This window comes from Pieris brassicae, chromosome 5, assembly GCF_905147105.1.
Source record: "Pieris brassicae chromosome 5, ilPieBrab1.1, whole genome shotgun sequence".
Taxonomy (NCBI): Eukaryota; Metazoa; Arthropoda; class Insecta; order Lepidoptera; family Pieridae; genus Pieris; species Pieris brassicae.
Window position 1 is genome coordinate 297,150 of NC_059669.1, and position 19,952 is coordinate 317,101.

The window sequence follows — 19,952 nt, forward strand, 5'->3', positions numbered from 1 at the left end:
GAAGTTCCCATTCAATAGTGGAATACAATGTTGCCAAGATGCTGTTAATGCAGCTTCTGTTCTTGTTTAACAAGAACATACATTTTGAGTAAAAAAATATATTTTTCTGTCGAATAAAGAACATAGAATTCATTACTCAGGATTTTTATTTCCACTATTCATGATGACTACCCCTGTGTTTTAATAGTTAATGCAAATAACCGAGCGGTAGACAAAAGTTTGATCACCTACTTGCTTTTACTGGTGTTGCCTCGTGCTGTATTATGGGGATCAAAAAGGCACAATTCAATACATCAGATATCTTGTGGAAGCTTTGTTCATCTTCATCATATACGTGTAGGTAAGTGTCCGTACAACTTTATTTTGTTAGCGGGCCGGAGATATGTTTGGCTCTAAAAGCATTTCTTTGTTGAATTTGAAAAAGTTGTGTCATTGAATGAGTAGTTTTAATATTTTTTTATTGATTAATACATTGCTATTTTACTGTTATGCCCATCAAATATATTTGAGTTTTTTTACAAATATTTGAATCAAAGATGTGAGGTGATTGATTGTAGATACCTTTTTTCACGAATGAATTAATTTGAACAACATTTTTATTATTTTAAGAACATTAGCTCAGATAATAAAGATTAGCCGAAGCTGTGCCGTTCTTCTGTGATTTATGGTCTCACCCACATCCCGGCGACATTCATAAATCTTTTGTTTTTTTTTTCACCACATTGCTTTTGTCTGTGGAATTTAAGTGTCATTTAGGAAGAATGCCGTGTCGTGTAAATATCACGAAAAGATTAATTATGGATTTCTGATCAAATACATATATGACACCATGATGTACAATCTAAAACAGCGTTGTATGTGATACAAAATCTTTTTAACGTATTTCCAAGACTTGCATCTCAAAATAAAGTTATCGGTCAGCAGTAAATCTTGATGGATTTTAAACTGTGATGTGTCGTTAATTTGTCTTCATTGAGAGAATAAAAGCGATATCACTGTCTTATTGCGAAGTGGTGTGGGAAACAAGTAATTTTAATCAAAATTCAAGTTTCGCAATGGCTATAGGAATTAAAATGCATTGAATGGGGTGTAGTATGTAATTCCTAGTAAGTCAAAAGTGGAAAGTTAGCCATAGTAGCGGCAAAAAAACAATTGCTATTAGCAATTATTTAAGCATTCCAGGATTTCTTTTCGTTACAGCACAGTTTATTATTTATTATTTTATGATATAATACATTTTGTACGTAAGTGTAGGAATACATAAATAATTAATCTGATGTTGGTATGTATTGTTAATGAACTTTATTATCATATTGTAGGGTCCTTGCTAGTCTTACCTTTGATTTAATTTAACTATTGTGACTAGATATAGCTTGCGAGATAACATTTTCTGGTGGTGAACTCGCTTCATCAATCAGTCCGAGAAGGTAGCCGGCAGGCTCTTGTGCTACTCACATTACAGACATTATTAACGCGCAGAACTTTGGTATTAAACGCTATTAATAATTTTTATTATAAAGAGTTTCGTAATTGTCTAAAAAACTGATATGAGACGTGTGTGGTCTCATTCATAAAAGCCTCAATATTATATTAAATACGTCACATCACTGACTAGATATTTGATACTTCGACAAGACCATTTACACCTGTACACAATTCAATTAGACATAAAGCAATTCGTGTCTTGTTTTCTATCAAAATAATCCAACGTAATCTTCACAAACACTTCCTCAATACAGCACTGTATCGAAAGCCAGATGGTGAACCTAGCCGAGCCAATCCTTCCGTTTCAGAATCTGGTTTCAATAAAATATTATGTACTGCCATAAGAGGGTTACTATGATTTGTTGATACTTTCGAGTGGCTTAATGAGGAAATTATTTTTAATAAACTCATGTTTTATGAAGCCGAATGATGATTAACGATAATATTTTAAGATTCATACGGTCTGTTTGTGTATTCTTAACGGATTACCACCGGAAACCAATTAAAAGCTAGTACTTTTAATGTACAAGAATACATTATAATGTTTAAGTAAACATTAAACAAGACAATTAAACTTGATAACTGATAACGAAGTTTTATAACGAGGTTAACCGGATTTTGTGTTTAATTAAACACAAAGATTGCACACGTTTTCATAAATTTAGCCTTTACCAGATTAACTAATTGTAACAGCTCGTAATCATTACCTGTATCTCTTTAATCCACATTAACAGGATTAAGAAAAAACACGATTCCACATTAGTAAAATTGAGCGGTAAACAGCAAATTAACGCATAATTTAATGTACGACATGGGCTTGTTCCTTTGTTTTCGAGCAGCCGTTAGCTGAGATGAACTCCAAGTACTGACGAGCGGACAAGCTAATTGCTGGCTTTATTATGTAAAATTTTACGTAGATGAAATAAATTAGTATCTATGCAACGCATAGTTAACAGCATTCGGAACCAGGTATGTTTAATAAAATATAGACCTTTTTAAAAATTTATTATCAGTATCATCGTCGTCATATCGTTATTACCGTAATCGGCTAATAGTACCTATTTTTCAAGTAGGTACCTTCATTCACCTGGTTCATCTCCTTAAACAAACTAAACAATTTCCTCTTTAGCTATATATATTGTATCTATGATCCGCTAACCTTCGAGACTTCGGCTGCCTATTTACATCTTCACAGGCCTTTTTGAGTGTGTTTCTAAAAGGTTGTTGCAATAACATTGTACATTCATTATACTTCACGTTTTTTCGCTATGAAACCGACCAAGGCATCATTATTTCCAAAACAAACCATCAAACGTAACTATATGTACAGGTAACAGGCGTAGTATTGATTAAGCACTTTACCGCATGAGTGTCCAGAAGGTGCGTTGCGCCCACAAGCGCCCACTGTCCCATTGTAATCGTTCCAACTGCATTATGCTGAACGTCATTTGTTTAACTCTACGTACCAACAGCGGAACACCTCACGGCTTATGGTCTCCCGGTATTGTTCCTCTTAAAACACGTTAGTTTTTGTTTTCATTCCGGCTATGATTCGAAGTTAGGTACTTCAGATAGACAATACAAGGCCGCCTCACATATCTGGTCTGATTCTAAAACATTATCTATTATATACGAAAAATAAATAAATAAATTCATATAACAGTACGCATAAAGCTGACCCATCAAATTCTCAATATGCATTTGCTTAAAAAATCAATATGAATTTGGGAGATAAAATTGTTTTTAACCTACCGGTCTAGACTTGTGATAAAGCGGCGCCGGTCTATCAACTCAGTTATCTAATGTCAACTTAGGTTTACATTTTACGCACTCTTATTACTTTATCGCAATAGTAATTCATATTGTCTCGTACATAGTTAAATCTGTCGCGTCTTCATATCTCCAAAGACGGTGACACGGTGTCTTAATCATTAATGGAAACAACAAACAAGCTCGTAACAAAGATGTTGCATTTTTTCCATAATAAATCTATATTAGTAACAATATGTTGATATCTTGCAAAAACAATTGAGTGTTTCTAACGTCTTTTAAAACCGAACAATTTCAATTATTTTCAGAGGTGTAATAATTGTTGGTTACGTTGATAAATTAGTTCAACTAATTTTCCTGTGACAACAACTAAGAGTTTATTGGCGCGTAAATAACCCCTCTTGTTGAAATATGACAGATGATACGCTGGCCATAAACAATAGAAGCGATAGCGCAGATAAAGCGCTGATTTATTGAACCCGCGCAGAACTAAATCAATTACGTGAACGATGACCGATATTGGTTGATGATTAATAATTTTACTTGTGGGATTATTTTTAGAAAGATTTATTTATTTTTGTTTAATTAATATTCAAATAAGGAGTAATATAAATTTACAAAAACATTACAGCAATCCTAGGTAATCATTCAGTAAGAGTTGCTTGAGTTGGCTTGGCTCGGCCATCTTTTAATCAGCTGAATTCGGAATTCACAACTGTAGAGGACCCTTTAGTTTAATAGAGCATTCTCTTTATTTCGGTGATAGGGAAGTGAGATCAAAAATGAATTCTATTTGATCGACCCTCCAGATAACAAAGTGAAGCGGCTCCGCAAACTTTAATCGATTTTTTCATTTGTGATTACGATTCCCAATCTCCGATTTAATGAAATTTTTACATTTACCGAACACTCTTCACTGATTTTCTGAAAACTCTCTTCAAAGTAATGCAATGTACACACTAATTTCCGTCACGAAGAAAACGCCGCTGTTCGCGTAAATTAAATCCGGATATGGTGGAGAGGGACTTTCGATAAAACGTTTCGCGTCGATAATTTGGAAACGTTTCCCTGATTTAGAATCAGAGATTGAAAAGTGGATGCTCTGAGATACTTGATATATTTACTAAACACACTGAGTAATATAAGTTGGAGGGTAGGAAACATTCGCCTACCCTAGATTTAATCATAAGTCATTTAAATGAAATATTTTAGTAGTATACAGGATTTAAGTGTCTATTTATTTTGATAAGTTCTGATCTAATACTATATCCGTAATGCTTGTCCTCAGCCTAGAGGCTCTCTTTACTAAATATTAGTAATATGTTTATTTGGAAGCGGAATTAAATTCATTGCAAAATATATATTTGTAACTAATCTGAGTTCAATTAGTTTATTCAAAGTAAGCAAATGTGTTGGTTCTTATATCATCAAGTGGTGTTAGAAACAGTAACGGCTGCTTATTGTTGATCCTTAAGATAGTCCTCCGTCCTGGCACAAGTAGCGCCATCTACATGTGTAGTAAACTTGCGGAGAGTCCCCACGCCACGCTCCTCGCGCGCTGTCGCCTTTCTCATTCACTCATTCGCCATTGGCGTTTCGTGATTCGACGAAACAAATTCAGTCCCTCTCCGCGCGTCGCGGTGTAGTGTTGTGCATTTGTAAATTTTTATCGCGCCGAAAGCATTGTTTGAAAAACACGCTCAGCTGATCTATGACATAACTACATATTTCTATAGTGCTACAGCAATATCAAATATAGGAATCTCAACAGTTTTTTTTCGTGAAATACCTTCAAGGACTGTAATCTTCTAAAATTAAAATTATAGCGTCGCGGAGAAGCGACCTAACCGTGTGACTGGATCCTGTGAATCGATACTTTTAAATGATAACATGGATTTAATTATGTGCTTTAGAAGACGATGTGATTAGAGTGCAACTGTGAATTGTGTTGTATCTTGGGTTTTATTACAATTTTGGCTGAAAGAGGTGAGTTATCGTATTGATTTGACGTAGGTTTACCTGTGGCTTGATAAGGTGCTAGGATTTGTTTTGAGGCGATAAGTGTAAACGCGATAGCCGCTCAGACAATTAGGTACGATTGTATATCTTAATAATTATGTATGGTTGTGACTTCTAGTCATGAGGTGAATAGCAACGACATTTGAAATAAATATTAAACAATACTTGCATCCCGCGTTTCGTACAACAAAGTAGGTACCTACTTAAGAATAAACTTTTTACATACAAATAAATATTACTTTGGTATCAATACAAATTATTTACTGTATCAATGAGTAAAATAACGTCAAAATTCACGTATTTTTATTACCTTAAACTTAATCGTCTAATTGCTGCATGAAGATGAGATTCTTTCAATTGCAATCAGCGTTTGAATTGTGCATTCATGTACTATTATTTATGTATTTTAATACATTGTTTATACCTTACACACCCGGTGTGTGGAAATCGTTACGAACTGAATTATTTTTTAATAATTAACGTACACCCCTAAATTATCCCTAGTAGCATTCCTAAACCAGTAACCCCATTGGTATTCTGTGGCTAAAGTCAACGTCAGAAAAAGTATAAAATAGTTTATGGTCGAAACAACCGGATACTCTGTGCAGGCCTGCAAAGAAATAAACGTAAGAGTGCGTTGCACCCGCCACCTGAACTAAACCTAGCTATAGCTTAAACTGCACTTTCTCATTTGCAAGTCGAAAATAACCATCGTTCGACTGACTCACGCGTATTTACGACTCGTCTTCATCGACGATTAACGTCATATGACAATGCCTACGCGTTACAATTTTTAAATAGCTTCACAGAATTCCTTGCTTCTTAGCAGACAACCTAACAATTCTTTATTCGACATTACCATTATGATGCTGACAATTATCAATACATATGCGAATTTCAGATCTTGGAATTAGGCGAGAGATGTTTTCGTTGTCGCGGGCATTATTAATATTGTAAATTGTCGTCGTTTTATCTGAAGTGGAGGCTGCACTCAGCGCTTCAGAGACAAGTCTGCAATACATTGAACGCCAGCATTCATACTGTTGTTGTAATTTATTATTATTGTACGCCCGGGAAATGTGTTTAATACTTAACACAGACTACTCTGTCTGTCGTATTATTTATGGGGTCGTTCACTAGTCTAGCCTTAAGATTTTTCATTACTGACTTAAGTTACGTGTGATGTGAGCTTATTTGGTCAATATACGCTAGTTTTGATAATGTTTGTATAATACTATTAATTTACTTAAAAAATTTAATTTGTGAAGACCAAAAACGACTTAGCTATCAGTTAAACTCAATACAAAAATATTAACAAACGTTAAATGCTGAAAAGTCACTTTAGCAATAAAGTTTCGTTACTAAAAAGTAAATTGTCATTCGGTACCCTAAACAGATTTATCAGCGGTAAATTTTTATTATGCAATAAATTGACAAATTTTATATGCGCTTTATTTCTTGACAGCTCTTGCCGGTACTCGAAACGGTGGAATATAAAAGTTGAACAGTGCTTGCGAAAGCCTAGCTGAATAAAAATTGTGAAATTTTATTATTGGCGTTTTGAGTTGCGACGCTATCGGCGGGCCTTGTCTGCTTTGTAAATCATTAAGCCTCAATTAAACCTGCAAAAATATATATCAATTTTAAATATTTCGCTTTTGCTCTTGTAAAGTTTCGCTTTGCGTTAACGAGCACAAGCAACGTTCATAAACATCGGTTCCGTCATACACTGATCAAATTATTAACGCTGTGATACGAAAAGCATTATTGTTTAACTATTTCATTTCAGCCATTAAACACAAATTACATTTTACCCTTTTGACGTACCGTGTAACATGTAATGTGTTAAAACATTTCCCATAACTAAGCTTTCCTTCAAATAACTATGTAAACAACGTTTTCAAATATATTGCAATAACAATCGCGTAAATCTAATACAATAGCACTCCAGCTCCACAATGTTGTACATCGTTATAACACTTGGAGATGCCAGATATAAAAATAAATAAACCCAAACACTATATCGATGTGTGCTCAATAAAAACGGTGGAACGGGTGCGTGGGCGATGATGATGAAAACAACAGCCTCGGCCCAAACACACATCCAATACCAACAGCCGCTCTGTATTACCTAACACCTACTAATTGCAGGTAAAACGCATTAAATGTAATTAGTACGTCGAGTAGCGAGTTCGATGACCGCGCTAACATTCGGGATTCACGCGTCCGACAAAGATCTGTTTGTTCTGTATATTTTATGGCCGCTTATAAATTTTTAAGCGTGAACGTTATGCTGGTATCATTTGCATTCGTCCGAGTCGTTTGCGTCTCGGTGATATTTAGATTTATGTGCGGACAGCTTGTTATTTATTGTTTTAATGACTCGGGATGCCACCGGTAGCCAGCGTACTGCACAATCTACTCGCTCATTTGTAAGGTCCTGGTTGTGCAGTACGCTGAATTGATCAAAAGTTGAAAAGTATAATTTCTATTCGAACTGTTACTTCGCGCGTACTGATCGCCAAAAACATATGTTAACTTATACTCCCAGTTACCGTCTACGGCAGTGAACCGACACATTATCATTTTTATATATTTCTCAAAACAAGTTTCTCATTTAATTGGCTCCATTTAACTCGTCGTGAGTATATTCCATTTGCAAGCGCTGAATTGAATGCCGAGTTCTGTCAAGTTACACATAAGTAGAGTAGCCCAGCTAAAAGAAATAATTCGTGGCTGGTTTATTTAGTTAATTGCTCAATTGGGTACCCCACTAAAGTGTAAGACTGTAGAGCCCTCGGGGTATGCCCTTTGTGAGCTCGAGTCTTTGTGCCTCGCGCCTTTGACACTGTCAGAGAAACCACTGTGCGGGAATAATATAAGCTCCGTTATTGTATGAATTAAGTATGTTATTAAATCTTAAATTTAAGTGTCTCACGAGTTTGAATTTTTTTTTAATCTATTAATCCCAAAAAGGTTAACTCGGCTTCCTCTTATCTTACGTTTTATCTATTCAGTGGATAAAGCCCTGTAACGAAGACAACTGCTTCTTGCCCTTCCTGAATTGTATTGACAGTTGTACGGGCAATTTCGTAACAGTAATATAATATTCTATTTGTAAGAATTCAGTCACATGTCCAGCCATTAAGGATATTAACGAGGAGGTAGCCCCGCTGGGCCTGCTTCGTCGTTTATCAAATTATTTATACATGCAGCCCATACCACCCATCGACTTAGGGCCGACGCTTTTGGGCAACACATACGGCTATCTTCAACTTTAGCTCGCCCTGGTTTTACTGGTTGGTTTGGTCAATCGTTTTTCTACCTACTACTTGCCTAATGTGGTTTACCTACTGGTTACTATTACTGAAAGCAATTTAAAAAAAAAACGTTACATTGCCGCGTGATTTACTTTAAAATAAGACACTTAAAAGCCACGTTAAATGTAATAAAAATGTTGGCCAGTGTCGTTCGTGTATGTACAGCCTAAGACGCTTATTGAATTTTAAAGGCTCTCGTTTCGTAAACCGGTGATGTTCGGACTTTAATTTATGGCTTATTTTCTAAACATATAAAGCTATTTGTTATTCAATCGGATTGAAAGTTTCTAAAGTTATACGTTTCAATAAAACCCGTGAACGTTATCTATAAACCTCTTATATTTGTATATTATTAAAAGGAGTAAAATATTGAATTCATCTTGGGCACTATCATATTTTATTCGGCCCAAAGGAAACTCCTTTTAAAATAGCTATTCATGTATCTACTTACCAATCAAACAATGGTAGTAAAAAGATTACGTGTACCCACAAAAGTAGGAAAGAGTGAATTTTTGCAACTACCCTCTATCGGAAGTTCTGATCGCATAGCGTAATATTAGAAACGAGTAGTTAGAATTGTATGAAAACGGAGCGGCAGCGTGGCAGACATAAACAATGAATGTTTATAAAATATTCGACAAGCATTATACGCTTGTAATGACTACTTACCACTGCTTATGGTCTAAACATAACGGACAATTATGCTCTCAGAATATTAAACACTGGGTGTTTTGATTGTTCGTTCGCTTTCCCGAGGCAAATATTTTACTTTGACCAACCGTCACTTTAGCTGTCATCTATATCACAACAAATTCATTTCCCAAATTGGTCCAAGCGTCTTCTAGTGGCGGGAAAACAAAATCTGTTAAAATATATATAGTCACACCCTTATAAGCGAGATTTTACATTAACCAATTGATTTGAGATGGCTTTTAAACACTTAAAAAGACCTCTATCAGTGTGCACTTGATACGTAATCAGAGCGACGCCTTGGACAAATTGGACATTGGATCACCTTGAGAGCTGTACAAACACGATTTATTGTTTATAAGTACTTTATTATAATGGAAAATGAAATTTAGAAGTCTAGCTTTCCAATTATAATTGACACTTCAAAAGTTCATCTGTTTATCTTTAATGTATTTTGTCTGTTAGATTTATTTTACATTTATTATACAAGGCAGTATATTTGTGTATTTGTTAGACTAGGCCTGTGGTAAACCGGTTGATATTTAATGCAATCAGGCCACCGTGTTTCTCTCATTGGCGCCAATTAGAACCGAATACTTTAGAATGGCATCTACCGAATGTATTTTAATTTTTATAACCTTACACTCGACCCAATTGAACATTCAAATCGTTATGGTTTCGCGAGACCAGATTCCCGACAGAGGCTCGGTAGTTTTCGAAATCGAAACACAGGGCAGACCTCACCCTATCAATATAAAGAAAATATTATTCGATTACATATAAAACAACGGGCCAAAATAATGATTTTCGTTCTCCATAGTCCGTTATAATATTGTGAAGGAGTATGTAACCCGGTGTACTGATAAGGTTGTTTAATTACAATATGATAGAGCTGCATGATTTATTGATATTGGTACTGATAAACTGATAACAGCTACGACGACCAGATACCACTACCTAACACCGCTCGGAATTTATTTTTAATTCTAGATGATTCTAATCAAACGTAAAATTTTTCAATTGCATGGGATTTTTTAATAGAACGCAATTTATTTTAACGATTGCACTTTGACAGATTGTATCTATTGTTCATTTGTCGCCGTATCTACAAAAACATGATTGAATTAACTGTAATACAGAGATGATGATGGTAATACTCCCGATGACAGATCAAATAGATTTTTCACATATGGGAGTGTTTTCTCGCTAAGGCCCAACTCTGAATTTTACGCCGAAAGCGTGCTTGCGAGTAAACGACATAAGAACAACGCTTATATACTTGCGTTTCATATAAAACCATTTCTTCCTAAAATATCGAGAAAAATCTTTACGTAACGATAAGAAAATCCGCGTTATCATTGAAATCTGAATGCTCGAGGCAATAACATAAAATTTAGTTTTATAACACGTATCGTAAACTTGTAATAGTGTAGTTACACGGTATAGCGTGTACAAGATTGAGTGATAACCGCTGATAACGCGTGTTAGCTCCCTTATCACCTTTGCCAATTTTTTAGTTTTGTATGGATTAGAAAATCTCGTGGTAACGTAGACCAAGATATCATCTATAAATATGGTTCCTCATTCAATGGAAATCATTGAATCGGATAGTTGTCTTAGCTAGGGTCAGGAGAAGTTGGATTACATTATGGCCGGGGGTTGTCCGGGGGCCGGAGTGCGGGGTGTTCGGTAATCACGTCAGGGATACACCCTTGTGAAAAATTGTAGTCTGCCAAGTCTTTGCTAGAATAAAACGGTTAGAACATTGAAGTCGTATGTGGCTGCGGACTATGACCTAAAGTCTTGTCTCAATTAATAAATACATTTGAAAGAAAACACTTTTTTACCGGATTGAAGCTATTTATTATAATACATATATATATATATAGCTAATAGCTTCAATCCGGTATATATAAATTATAAGTTTATATCCAGTAAAGAAGTGTTTTCTTTCAATGTGTAAAAGCTATGTTAACAAAAGCCAATACTATGTACATAGTATTTTTTTTCAGCTAAAGTACAGTTTTCAGTTCTGAAAGCTATGCTTTTCCGTAACAGACCAACTCGCGTTTACATTACGAGTTAAACATTTAAAATTACAATTCATAAGGTCATACTCGATTGTTCGATTAAAGCCTGCACTGTTCAAACAGTCGTTTGTTATGCTCACAATGAACCTTTATAATTTATATAAGCGCACAAACAAATCCCTAATTTATCGAAAATCACCCGAATAGCAGCCGAGGAATTTTCGTAATGGCAACATTAACTAGAAGTGTAGTACAAACGAAACAAAACTTTACTGCCCATAAATTAGGGCGTATATCGGTGTGGGGTGGAATTTGCCAGGCATCGATTATTTGGACAAACAAGACTTGCAATAAATCATCCGTTCCCGACTACCTGAGCGCGATCGATATCAAAAAGACCCCATTTTGAAACATAAGGAAGTGACAGTTTCTAACGCAGTTCGACCATTACGGGAACCGATATTTAACAATAGTATATCCATTTAAAGTAATCTTTAAAAGCTTAACGAGAGATACACTTATAATTAATTATTTATTTGACTTATCAAATAGAAAAAAAGTTGTAGTAAGCAATTTGATTTTTTCTTAAGCCTTAAGGGAATTATTCACCCAAGTTGCTATTAAACACGAATGACGTGTCATATGTCAAAACTTATTGGAATTTGAAATGAATATAATACAATGGCGGAATCAAAAAAGTTCCGGAATGTGAGCAATGCGGGCTTAATCTCACTCAGATCATTCAGACTCAATGAACGAACAAGGGACCGATCTAAAAATAGTGTCATTCCCCAAAACATTTCATCACCACTGCGGTTATATTTTTGACAATATCAAATATCAATGCACGAGAAAATTATTTAGTAAAAGGCTACACAGCTAATGGTGTCTAAATCATAGACTACATTCTGTATTGAACGAATTTACCAAAATAAATAATTCTTTAAATAAATAAACTTAAACATAAAATAACGACCATTTTTTATAGTGTCAGCCGGTCACAGCACCTGTTTCACAGAATTAGATGTAGATAAAGCGGCCCAGGTAAAATATTTTATTTTCACGGGTACACGTATTGTTTTAAAAATAATAGTCTTAATGCGACACTTTAAGCTTAATTGCGTTGTAAAAATTTTGCGAAATTCTTCAACATTTGTTTGCAAATTGGCAGCCTGCCTTCGTTTCATATTTTAGTGCAACATTTTCTTTGAAACGTAACGCATTGTCGACCTATCGGCCTTGGGGAAGATGTTTTATGACCTCTTCTATTGTTTTAAGGGAGGTATTTAAGGGAGATTACAAAAAATGTAAACTCTATTTGGAAAGATTACAGGCAAAAGAATCTTGCAAAGATGCTTACTAGACTTACTAATGTTTTTTATTTGTTAGTCATATAAATTTGCTCTTAGATTTCGCGGTTATAAAAAAGTTTACTGCAAATGTAGAACATTTGGTCTACATCTGGAAGTCATGACATTTTATCGTAATTATTAATTAATGTTATTGTTATATTTTCTTATACTTATTTATTTTTTATCTCAGTCATACGAGGGTGTAATTATACACTTTGTCGAGACAATATAGGGGAGGAAACAAAGACCGGTAGGTACTTATATGCAAATTAAACATTTATACGTAGAAAACGAACAACTTTTCCAAGAAACTAATCTTCGTCTTAACGTTTATTTTTAATTTTAATAAACACAGAAAGAAATAATATTGTACAAACGCAGTCTATTTATTAAAGCATTGCCTTATCCGCTTTACATAGTTCAAATAATGATTATAATTCGTTATTGTGAACGGAATATACGGAATTAATTTGGGTTTTTACATCATCATGTCAACATATAATCAAATCATAAATTATTCATGAATCTGTGAATTTCTACCTTTTTTATAGATGTTTTTCTAATACATCTAGTTTATAGCACACTTAAATGTACGGTATTAGTTACAATGAAAATCATACACTATAAATCTCATAAATTTTACTGTCAAGTGTCAAACGAACATAAGCTGAGCTAAACTATCAAATATAATACTACTCAAGACGTAGATAACACTATCTGTCGATGAAATCATGTCATACTATACGTGACACAATTATATTTTGTAAATTCAAACGAACAGAGTTCAACAAAAAGTACTTGAGAAAACTAAATAGCGGTAATCTTGCGGTTTTTGCATTACACGTGCCTTTAGATTATTCTCATACAATTAGTTACATGGAAAACTGTTGCTTAAATACATAATCATAAAAAAAATGAGCAAACGATAAAGTTACAGTTAGCTGCAGTCTGAGTGACAGGATCCTGCTTAACCACTCCACGACTGAGCCCGTGAATATCACTGTAACATGCGAAACTATGAAATGATAAGAGAATAATGTATGTACAATTATGATAGGCCACTTGTTCCAGCTTTAAGACGTTCTCAAAAATGAGTATCAGAACCTCCAAAGATACCTAAATTCATGTGGGTCAAATTTGATAGGTCATTATCATCATAGGGATAGCCATTGCCGAACTGAAGTATTCCAAGCATATCAAGGATATACTACTTGTTATAATAATAATTGAGCCAATTTAATTCCTTACAATTAAAAATTATATATCATATGAGTGTTAGTTTTGTTTCCTACAGCATGGACCCCTGTTTGTTAAAGGCCTCCTGCAGAACTCTCCATTTGGATCTTTTCTAAGATTCCTCCATCCATTGCTCCCCAGAAACTTTGACTCGTCAGCCCATCGCTTTTGTGGTTTCTTTTTCCTGGAGGTCCCTTCTATCGGGTGGTTGTGGCGGTCGATCTTTTATCTGTACACCATGTAATATGGCGTATCGATTATCATTTCAGCTGTAAGGCGTTGTTTTTAGATTATTATACCCTTATGTTAGAATGGTCCGCACCATTAACCTCTGGGTCACCTTCGACTTCACTGTTTCAGCTCGTCATGGGCTTGTTAACGGGTATTATTTCATTTAAGCTTTATCAGAAGTTACATTTTTACGCAGTGACAATAAAGCTATAAATTATACAGTCGGTTCTAACAAGAAAGCGACAAAAAATCGTCACGCAACCACCCTTTCATTATAATATATAGAAGCGGGTTGACAGGGAATTTTGAATGACTAAGTTCAGATAAACTTCTTTAATGTAGAATAGTTTCCCCGAGTTCGTAAAACCCCTGAGGTCACGGGTTCACCTCAGAAATATACTACGTCCGTACCTTATATGTATTTTTAATGAACTCTATACAGCTCCCAGCGTTACTTATATGGAGACTATTTAAGATACATTTGTATTTACTTTATGTTATTTAATTTGTTATATTCGCTTTTAATTAGTCAAAGATTTTTATCAGTTCGTTTTAACTACCGGTAAACTCACCCGTTAAATATACAAACAGGCAGTTCCCACAAACGCAATAAGGACAAATCTGGCGGGCGGGCTCGTTTGTACGTATTTTCATTAGCGGTCTAACTACTTCACCGGTGGTGCTAGTGAACGCGTTAAGCGATTTATTAGATTCAAGTAAATTGGAACTCTTAGTAACCTAGTCTTAGTGGCCCGTCTTCGTTCTTCGGTTGTAATTCCCGTTTTTAAACCAAATTGTATAATAACAAATGAAGACCTTTGTTTTCACCCTTAGTGCGCAGAGACATACCAAATAAACATTTGCTTATCCGTTTACAATTTTGTATGGTACAGATAAAAAACTAATATAGGCTGGAGATGAAGCTTATGATGCAAATTTTCAGTAAAAAAAAATAACTAAGATTTTTCTAAAGTTCCTTGTACCACGCCACAGTCTATAAGCTTTTAATCAGTTGGCGCGAAGCCAACCGATCGGGCATCAACCTCGACCGGCCATTTCTGTCAAACGACAACCTGTCAAAATTATTCCCACATGACCATTGAACACCTTATACGAAAGAAAGCCAAAATTAGGAGGACATTTTATTTTAAACCAGAACGATTATAAACACGGGTTTACTTTAATTAGAGGAGTAGTATTAATATTATATTAGCTGTTGTGGTTGATGGTGAGTTTATAATTTAAGCCAATCAAAAAGGATACGATTAAACATCAGTTTAGGAACCGATTGATTAATTTGAAATGCGGATTGCATTTAGCGACACGTCCAAGCTACTCGACACCAGCTTTTACAGCTCTTTCTCAACCAGAATAACGAGCTGCCGAGCCTTCGGTTACGTAAACATTGTTAGCGGTTCAATCAGTTAGACAAAAGCGATATTGAGTTTGATTATATTTTCGCGACTTTGTGTATTCAAAACTTTCGGTAGTTTAAAAACCCTCGCTAAGGGATAACGAGCATCCTTTTTAGATAGATAGAAATACCCCTTTATAAAGTCAGTACATTACAATTGAAATGCATTAATATATTTTTGTCAATTGTATTTCCTTATTCAGTAATACACATGTTCTACAAAAACAGCTGCACTATTGAATATTAATTAAAACTTCCTTATTAACAGTGCGATGGGTGTCTTAACCATATTACTAATTAAGGCCTTGCAAAGTTGTAAATAAGGACTGGTTCACCGAAACCGCTACCTCAGAAATACCAAGCTAATATCTATGCCTATGATAAGGATAAAATAGAACTCAATAATAATATTATTAATAAAAGTATATTGCCTCGATTATAGGAGAATAATTCATCTGTTTGTTTTTCATAAAAAGCGAGAGAGACCTCACCGGTAGGTATGGTATAATTGATACGGTCTGCAACTGCTACAAATTTTACGAGTGCATTGTTTATAGTCGCTCGACCACCCCACATTGCGTCCCTATAGAAAGCTGTTTTTAGAAATTTTATGGCTTCATAGCTGACATGGTCCTGAACCTATGGTTTGCAAAATTAAATTCAATCACATGGGGTTCAGATATCTCACGTCTTTTTGGCGCAATAAAATAAATTTTTTTCAAGCTTTCGCTAGATTAATCCGGCATTTAGTATTGTGTCGTGTCCGATACTCAATTTTATATTATTTGCTGAAATGGCAGAAATCTTCTATATATTTATTACTAAAGGTTTAATATAAATATCACGTCACCACCAGTCCATTATACTCGAACACTAAATGTAAGTTATCTGAATGAAAAAAGGATCTCCGGTCTGTTTCACTGATTCACTGAACAGCCTTTTCCAATGCTTTTATTCCATAGGGCCGAGCTTCAGTAAAAAGCATGAATGCAATGCGGACTACTAACGAGTGAAATTATTTTCAGTTTGTCGTTGAGAATAGTTTCTCGTACTCGAATACTCTTTAGAGGCGGATGTGTCTTCGCTGGGCCAGTTCGGTTAATATCAATTTAACGATCCGCCATACACGTGGCGGTAACAGATACGCGCACTGAATGCCTTTCTTTAGAGGTGCCCTTCCGTTTAGGATCAAACGACTTCAAATTCGAGTCGAGCGTAACAAATCGGCCACCCTCGGACGTGTGTATTATCTGACTTAGATAAGAACTAATAAAACAATGCTAAAATGGCTTTTTTACAATTTCCAGATGCGGTTAGCATAGCGCGATGCTAGGCGTGTGGGTGTGGGCGTGCGCGGTGGCGGCGGCGGCGGCTCTGCAGCCTCGCTGTGAGGAGATCACCATTCCCATGTGCCGTGGTATAGGATACAACCTCACCTCCTTCCCCAATGGGCTCGACCACGACACGCAGGATGAGGCCGGCCTAGAGGTTAGTTTTCGCATCTTGTATCATCCACTTTGAATACAACATTCGACAGGTGTTTATCTACGAGTATGTAGACGTTATGTATTTACGTTGCATTATTTCATTGCAGGTGCACCAATACTGGCCACTCGTGGAAATTAAATGTTCGGCCGACTTGAAGTTCTTCCTGTGTTCTGTGTACACTCCCATATGCTTCGAGGACTACGCCATGCCGGTGCCGGCTTGCCGCAGCGTGTGCGAGCGCGCCCGGGCCGGCTGTGCGCCGCTCATGCAGAAGTACGGGTTCCAGTGGCCCGAGCGAATGGCCTGCGAGAAGTTGCCCCGGCTGGGCGATCCCGACCATCTCTGCATGGAGGAGAACGATCGCGCGCAGGAACCCGAGCCGCCGCGGCCGCCGCCTCGCCGGCCGTACAAAAACCACTGCAAGGATCCAAAAAACTGCGAAAGCGGCCCGGCTGCAAGCCCGGGCGAGGTCGCAAGCGAGGAGTGCGCGTGCGCGTGCCGGCCGCCCCTGGTGAGCGTGCGCGCCCTGCACAACGCCAGCGCGCGCACGGCCGGCGTGCCCGGCTGCGCGCTGCCGTGTCGCGGCCCGTACTTCACTCGCGAGGAGAAGGACTTCGCGGCCGTGTGGGTGGCGCTGTGGGCCGGCCTCTGCGCCTTCTCCACCCTCATGACGCTCACGACCTTCGTCATTGACTCGCAGCGCTTCAAGTACCCCGAGAGACCGATCGTCTACCTCTCCGCTTGCTACTTCATGGTGGCGATCGGGTACCTGGCGCGCCTGGTCGTCGGCCACGACGAGATCGCCTGCGACGGGGCGCTGCTCAAGACCTCCTCGAACGGCCCCAGCGCTTGCACCCTCGTCTTCGTCCTCGTCTACTTCTTCGGCATGTCGTCGTCGATATGGTGGGTGGTCCTTTCGTTTGCCTGGTTCCTCGCGGCCGGCCTCAAGTGGGGCAACGAAGCGATCGCGGGCCACGCCCAATACTACCACCTCGCCGCCTGGTTGATCCCCGCCGCCAAGACCGTCGCCGTGCTGTTGGCCGGCGCCGTGGACGGCGACCCCGTGGCCGGGATCTGCTACGTCGGCAACACTTCTTCGGAGAATCTGAAACGCTACGTCCTGGCGCCGCTGATAGTGTACTTCGCCCTCGGCGCGACCTTCCTGCTGGCCGGCTTCGTGTCCCTGTTCAGGATACGCTCGGTGATCAAGAGGCAGGGCGGCATCGGCGCCGGCTCCAAGGCGGACAAGCTCGAGAAGCTGATGATCCGCATCGGCGTGTTCAGCGTGCTCTACGCGGTACCGGCGGGGGTGGTCATCGGCTGCTTCGCGTACGAGGCGGGAGGCCGCGAGGACTGGCTGCAGCGCGTCGCGTGCGGGTCGGCCTGCGGCGGCAAGCCCGTCTACTCGGCGCTCATGCTCAAGTACTTCATGGCGCTGGCCGTGGGCATCACGTCGGGCGTGTGGATCTGGTCGGGCAAGACGCTGGACTCGTGGCGCCGCGTGTGGCGCGGAGGCCGGGCACCGGCGCCCGCGCACCGCGCTCTCGTGAAGGGCGCCGTGTGACGCGAAGTGGCGGCCGGCCCGCCGCCCGCGCCGCCCCCCGCCCCGCTGCCGCCGCCGCCGCCCTCGCACCCGCTTCCGCCGCCTCACGCGCCGTCGGCCTCCGCGCGATCCGCCCAGCCGCTCTCCGACTACGGCCCGGTGTGAGCGCTCCTCACGACGACCGACCGACTGCCGCAGTGGATAGTCAAATGGACTGAAGTGATCGTTTCTCTCGAAACGAAGGGACGAATCGTCGAGCCCCTCGAAGTGCCATTTTCGACGTTTCTCTGCCCACGGTCAAATTGTAAATGTGATAAACGCACGGCCCGTGCGCATTTTATATTATAGGGAGTGAATGTGAGTCGCGACTTGTCTAGTCTTAGCATAAACGGAACGCGCGACGCGGTCGACGAGCGCGTATACGTAATCTTCAGGTGCGACAGTCGATTGATTGCCGCACGAGAGGATGTATCCATATTCGACGTAAACCAACCAACCGTTCAAACTCACTCCACGTTCCGCTTAATATCCGCTCCTTGAGACGCCATCAAAGGATTCGAAACGAACTATCGTGACATCCTCACTCGACACGTTTAGAAAAACGGGAAATAACTAAAATAGTTAAACGACGGAAGCGGCTATTAAACGGAGTCAGCGGAATGGCGGCATCGTAACGCGAGTTCCGCGTTGTATCCGAATTGCGTAGATACCGCAAACCCACGCTCGGTCCGGCCGACTAAACAATTTGAAGAATCATAGACAAAAATACGTCCGACTACAGAGACCGCGAAGGAGTCGTCGATGGAAACGCCGACTTCCTCTCGGCTTCTGTGGCGAGGGACGGTTTCGCGATTCACTCGGCCGCGAACGGGACGCGGCTAAAGTGATTCGCCATCGTGCCGTTTCGCTCGCTCGTATTGTGTACGTTTGTAAAGCGAGAGCGAGAGGACGAGCGTTCGAGTCGGACGCGTATCTTTTAGATGAATAAGGCTAATTTACTTTATACCTTTTAATTATTGGGTAATTGTAATTTAATAATAATTCTGAAATAATGCTGTAAAATTGTACGTAATAATATTGTATCTATGATCGTGGTATACGTAATAATTTAAAAATTAAATAATTCTATAAGATTCATCTCGGATGTGTTCGTGTAGGTATTTCTTGAATGCGAACCGCCGCTAGATGTCTCCCTATTAGTTGTCGTCGTCATCTATTGGTCAGTATATGAAGCTTCCGCGTCGTCCTGCCGTCGGCGAGTAGTGACTGAACACCGCCATCTATCGTACAATAGAACAAACTTCCTATTTGCTACTTTTCTACGTAAAAACGAGTGCAATAGTTTTGATGTCAATCGCGAAGGAGACAATGTGA

General features: G+C 38.6%; 1 protein-coding gene across 1 annotated transcript; it reads left to right on the plus strand.

Moving 5' to 3' along the window:
- Positions 1 to 4,865: 4,865 nt before the first annotated feature.
- Positions 4,866 to 19,933, plus strand: LOC123710478 (frizzled-2). Its single transcript, XM_045662407.1, has 3 exons — positions 4,866 to 5,241; positions 16,855 to 17,035; positions 17,142 to 19,933. Exons 2-3 carry the CDS (start codon positions 16,874 to 16,876, stop codon positions 18,597 to 18,599), a joined length of 1,620 nt encoding a protein of 539 aa, XP_045518363.1. The 5' UTR covers positions 4,866 to 5,241; positions 16,855 to 16,873; the 3' UTR covers positions 18,600 to 19,933.
- The last annotated feature ends 19 nt before the right edge of the window (positions 19,934 to 19,952 follow it).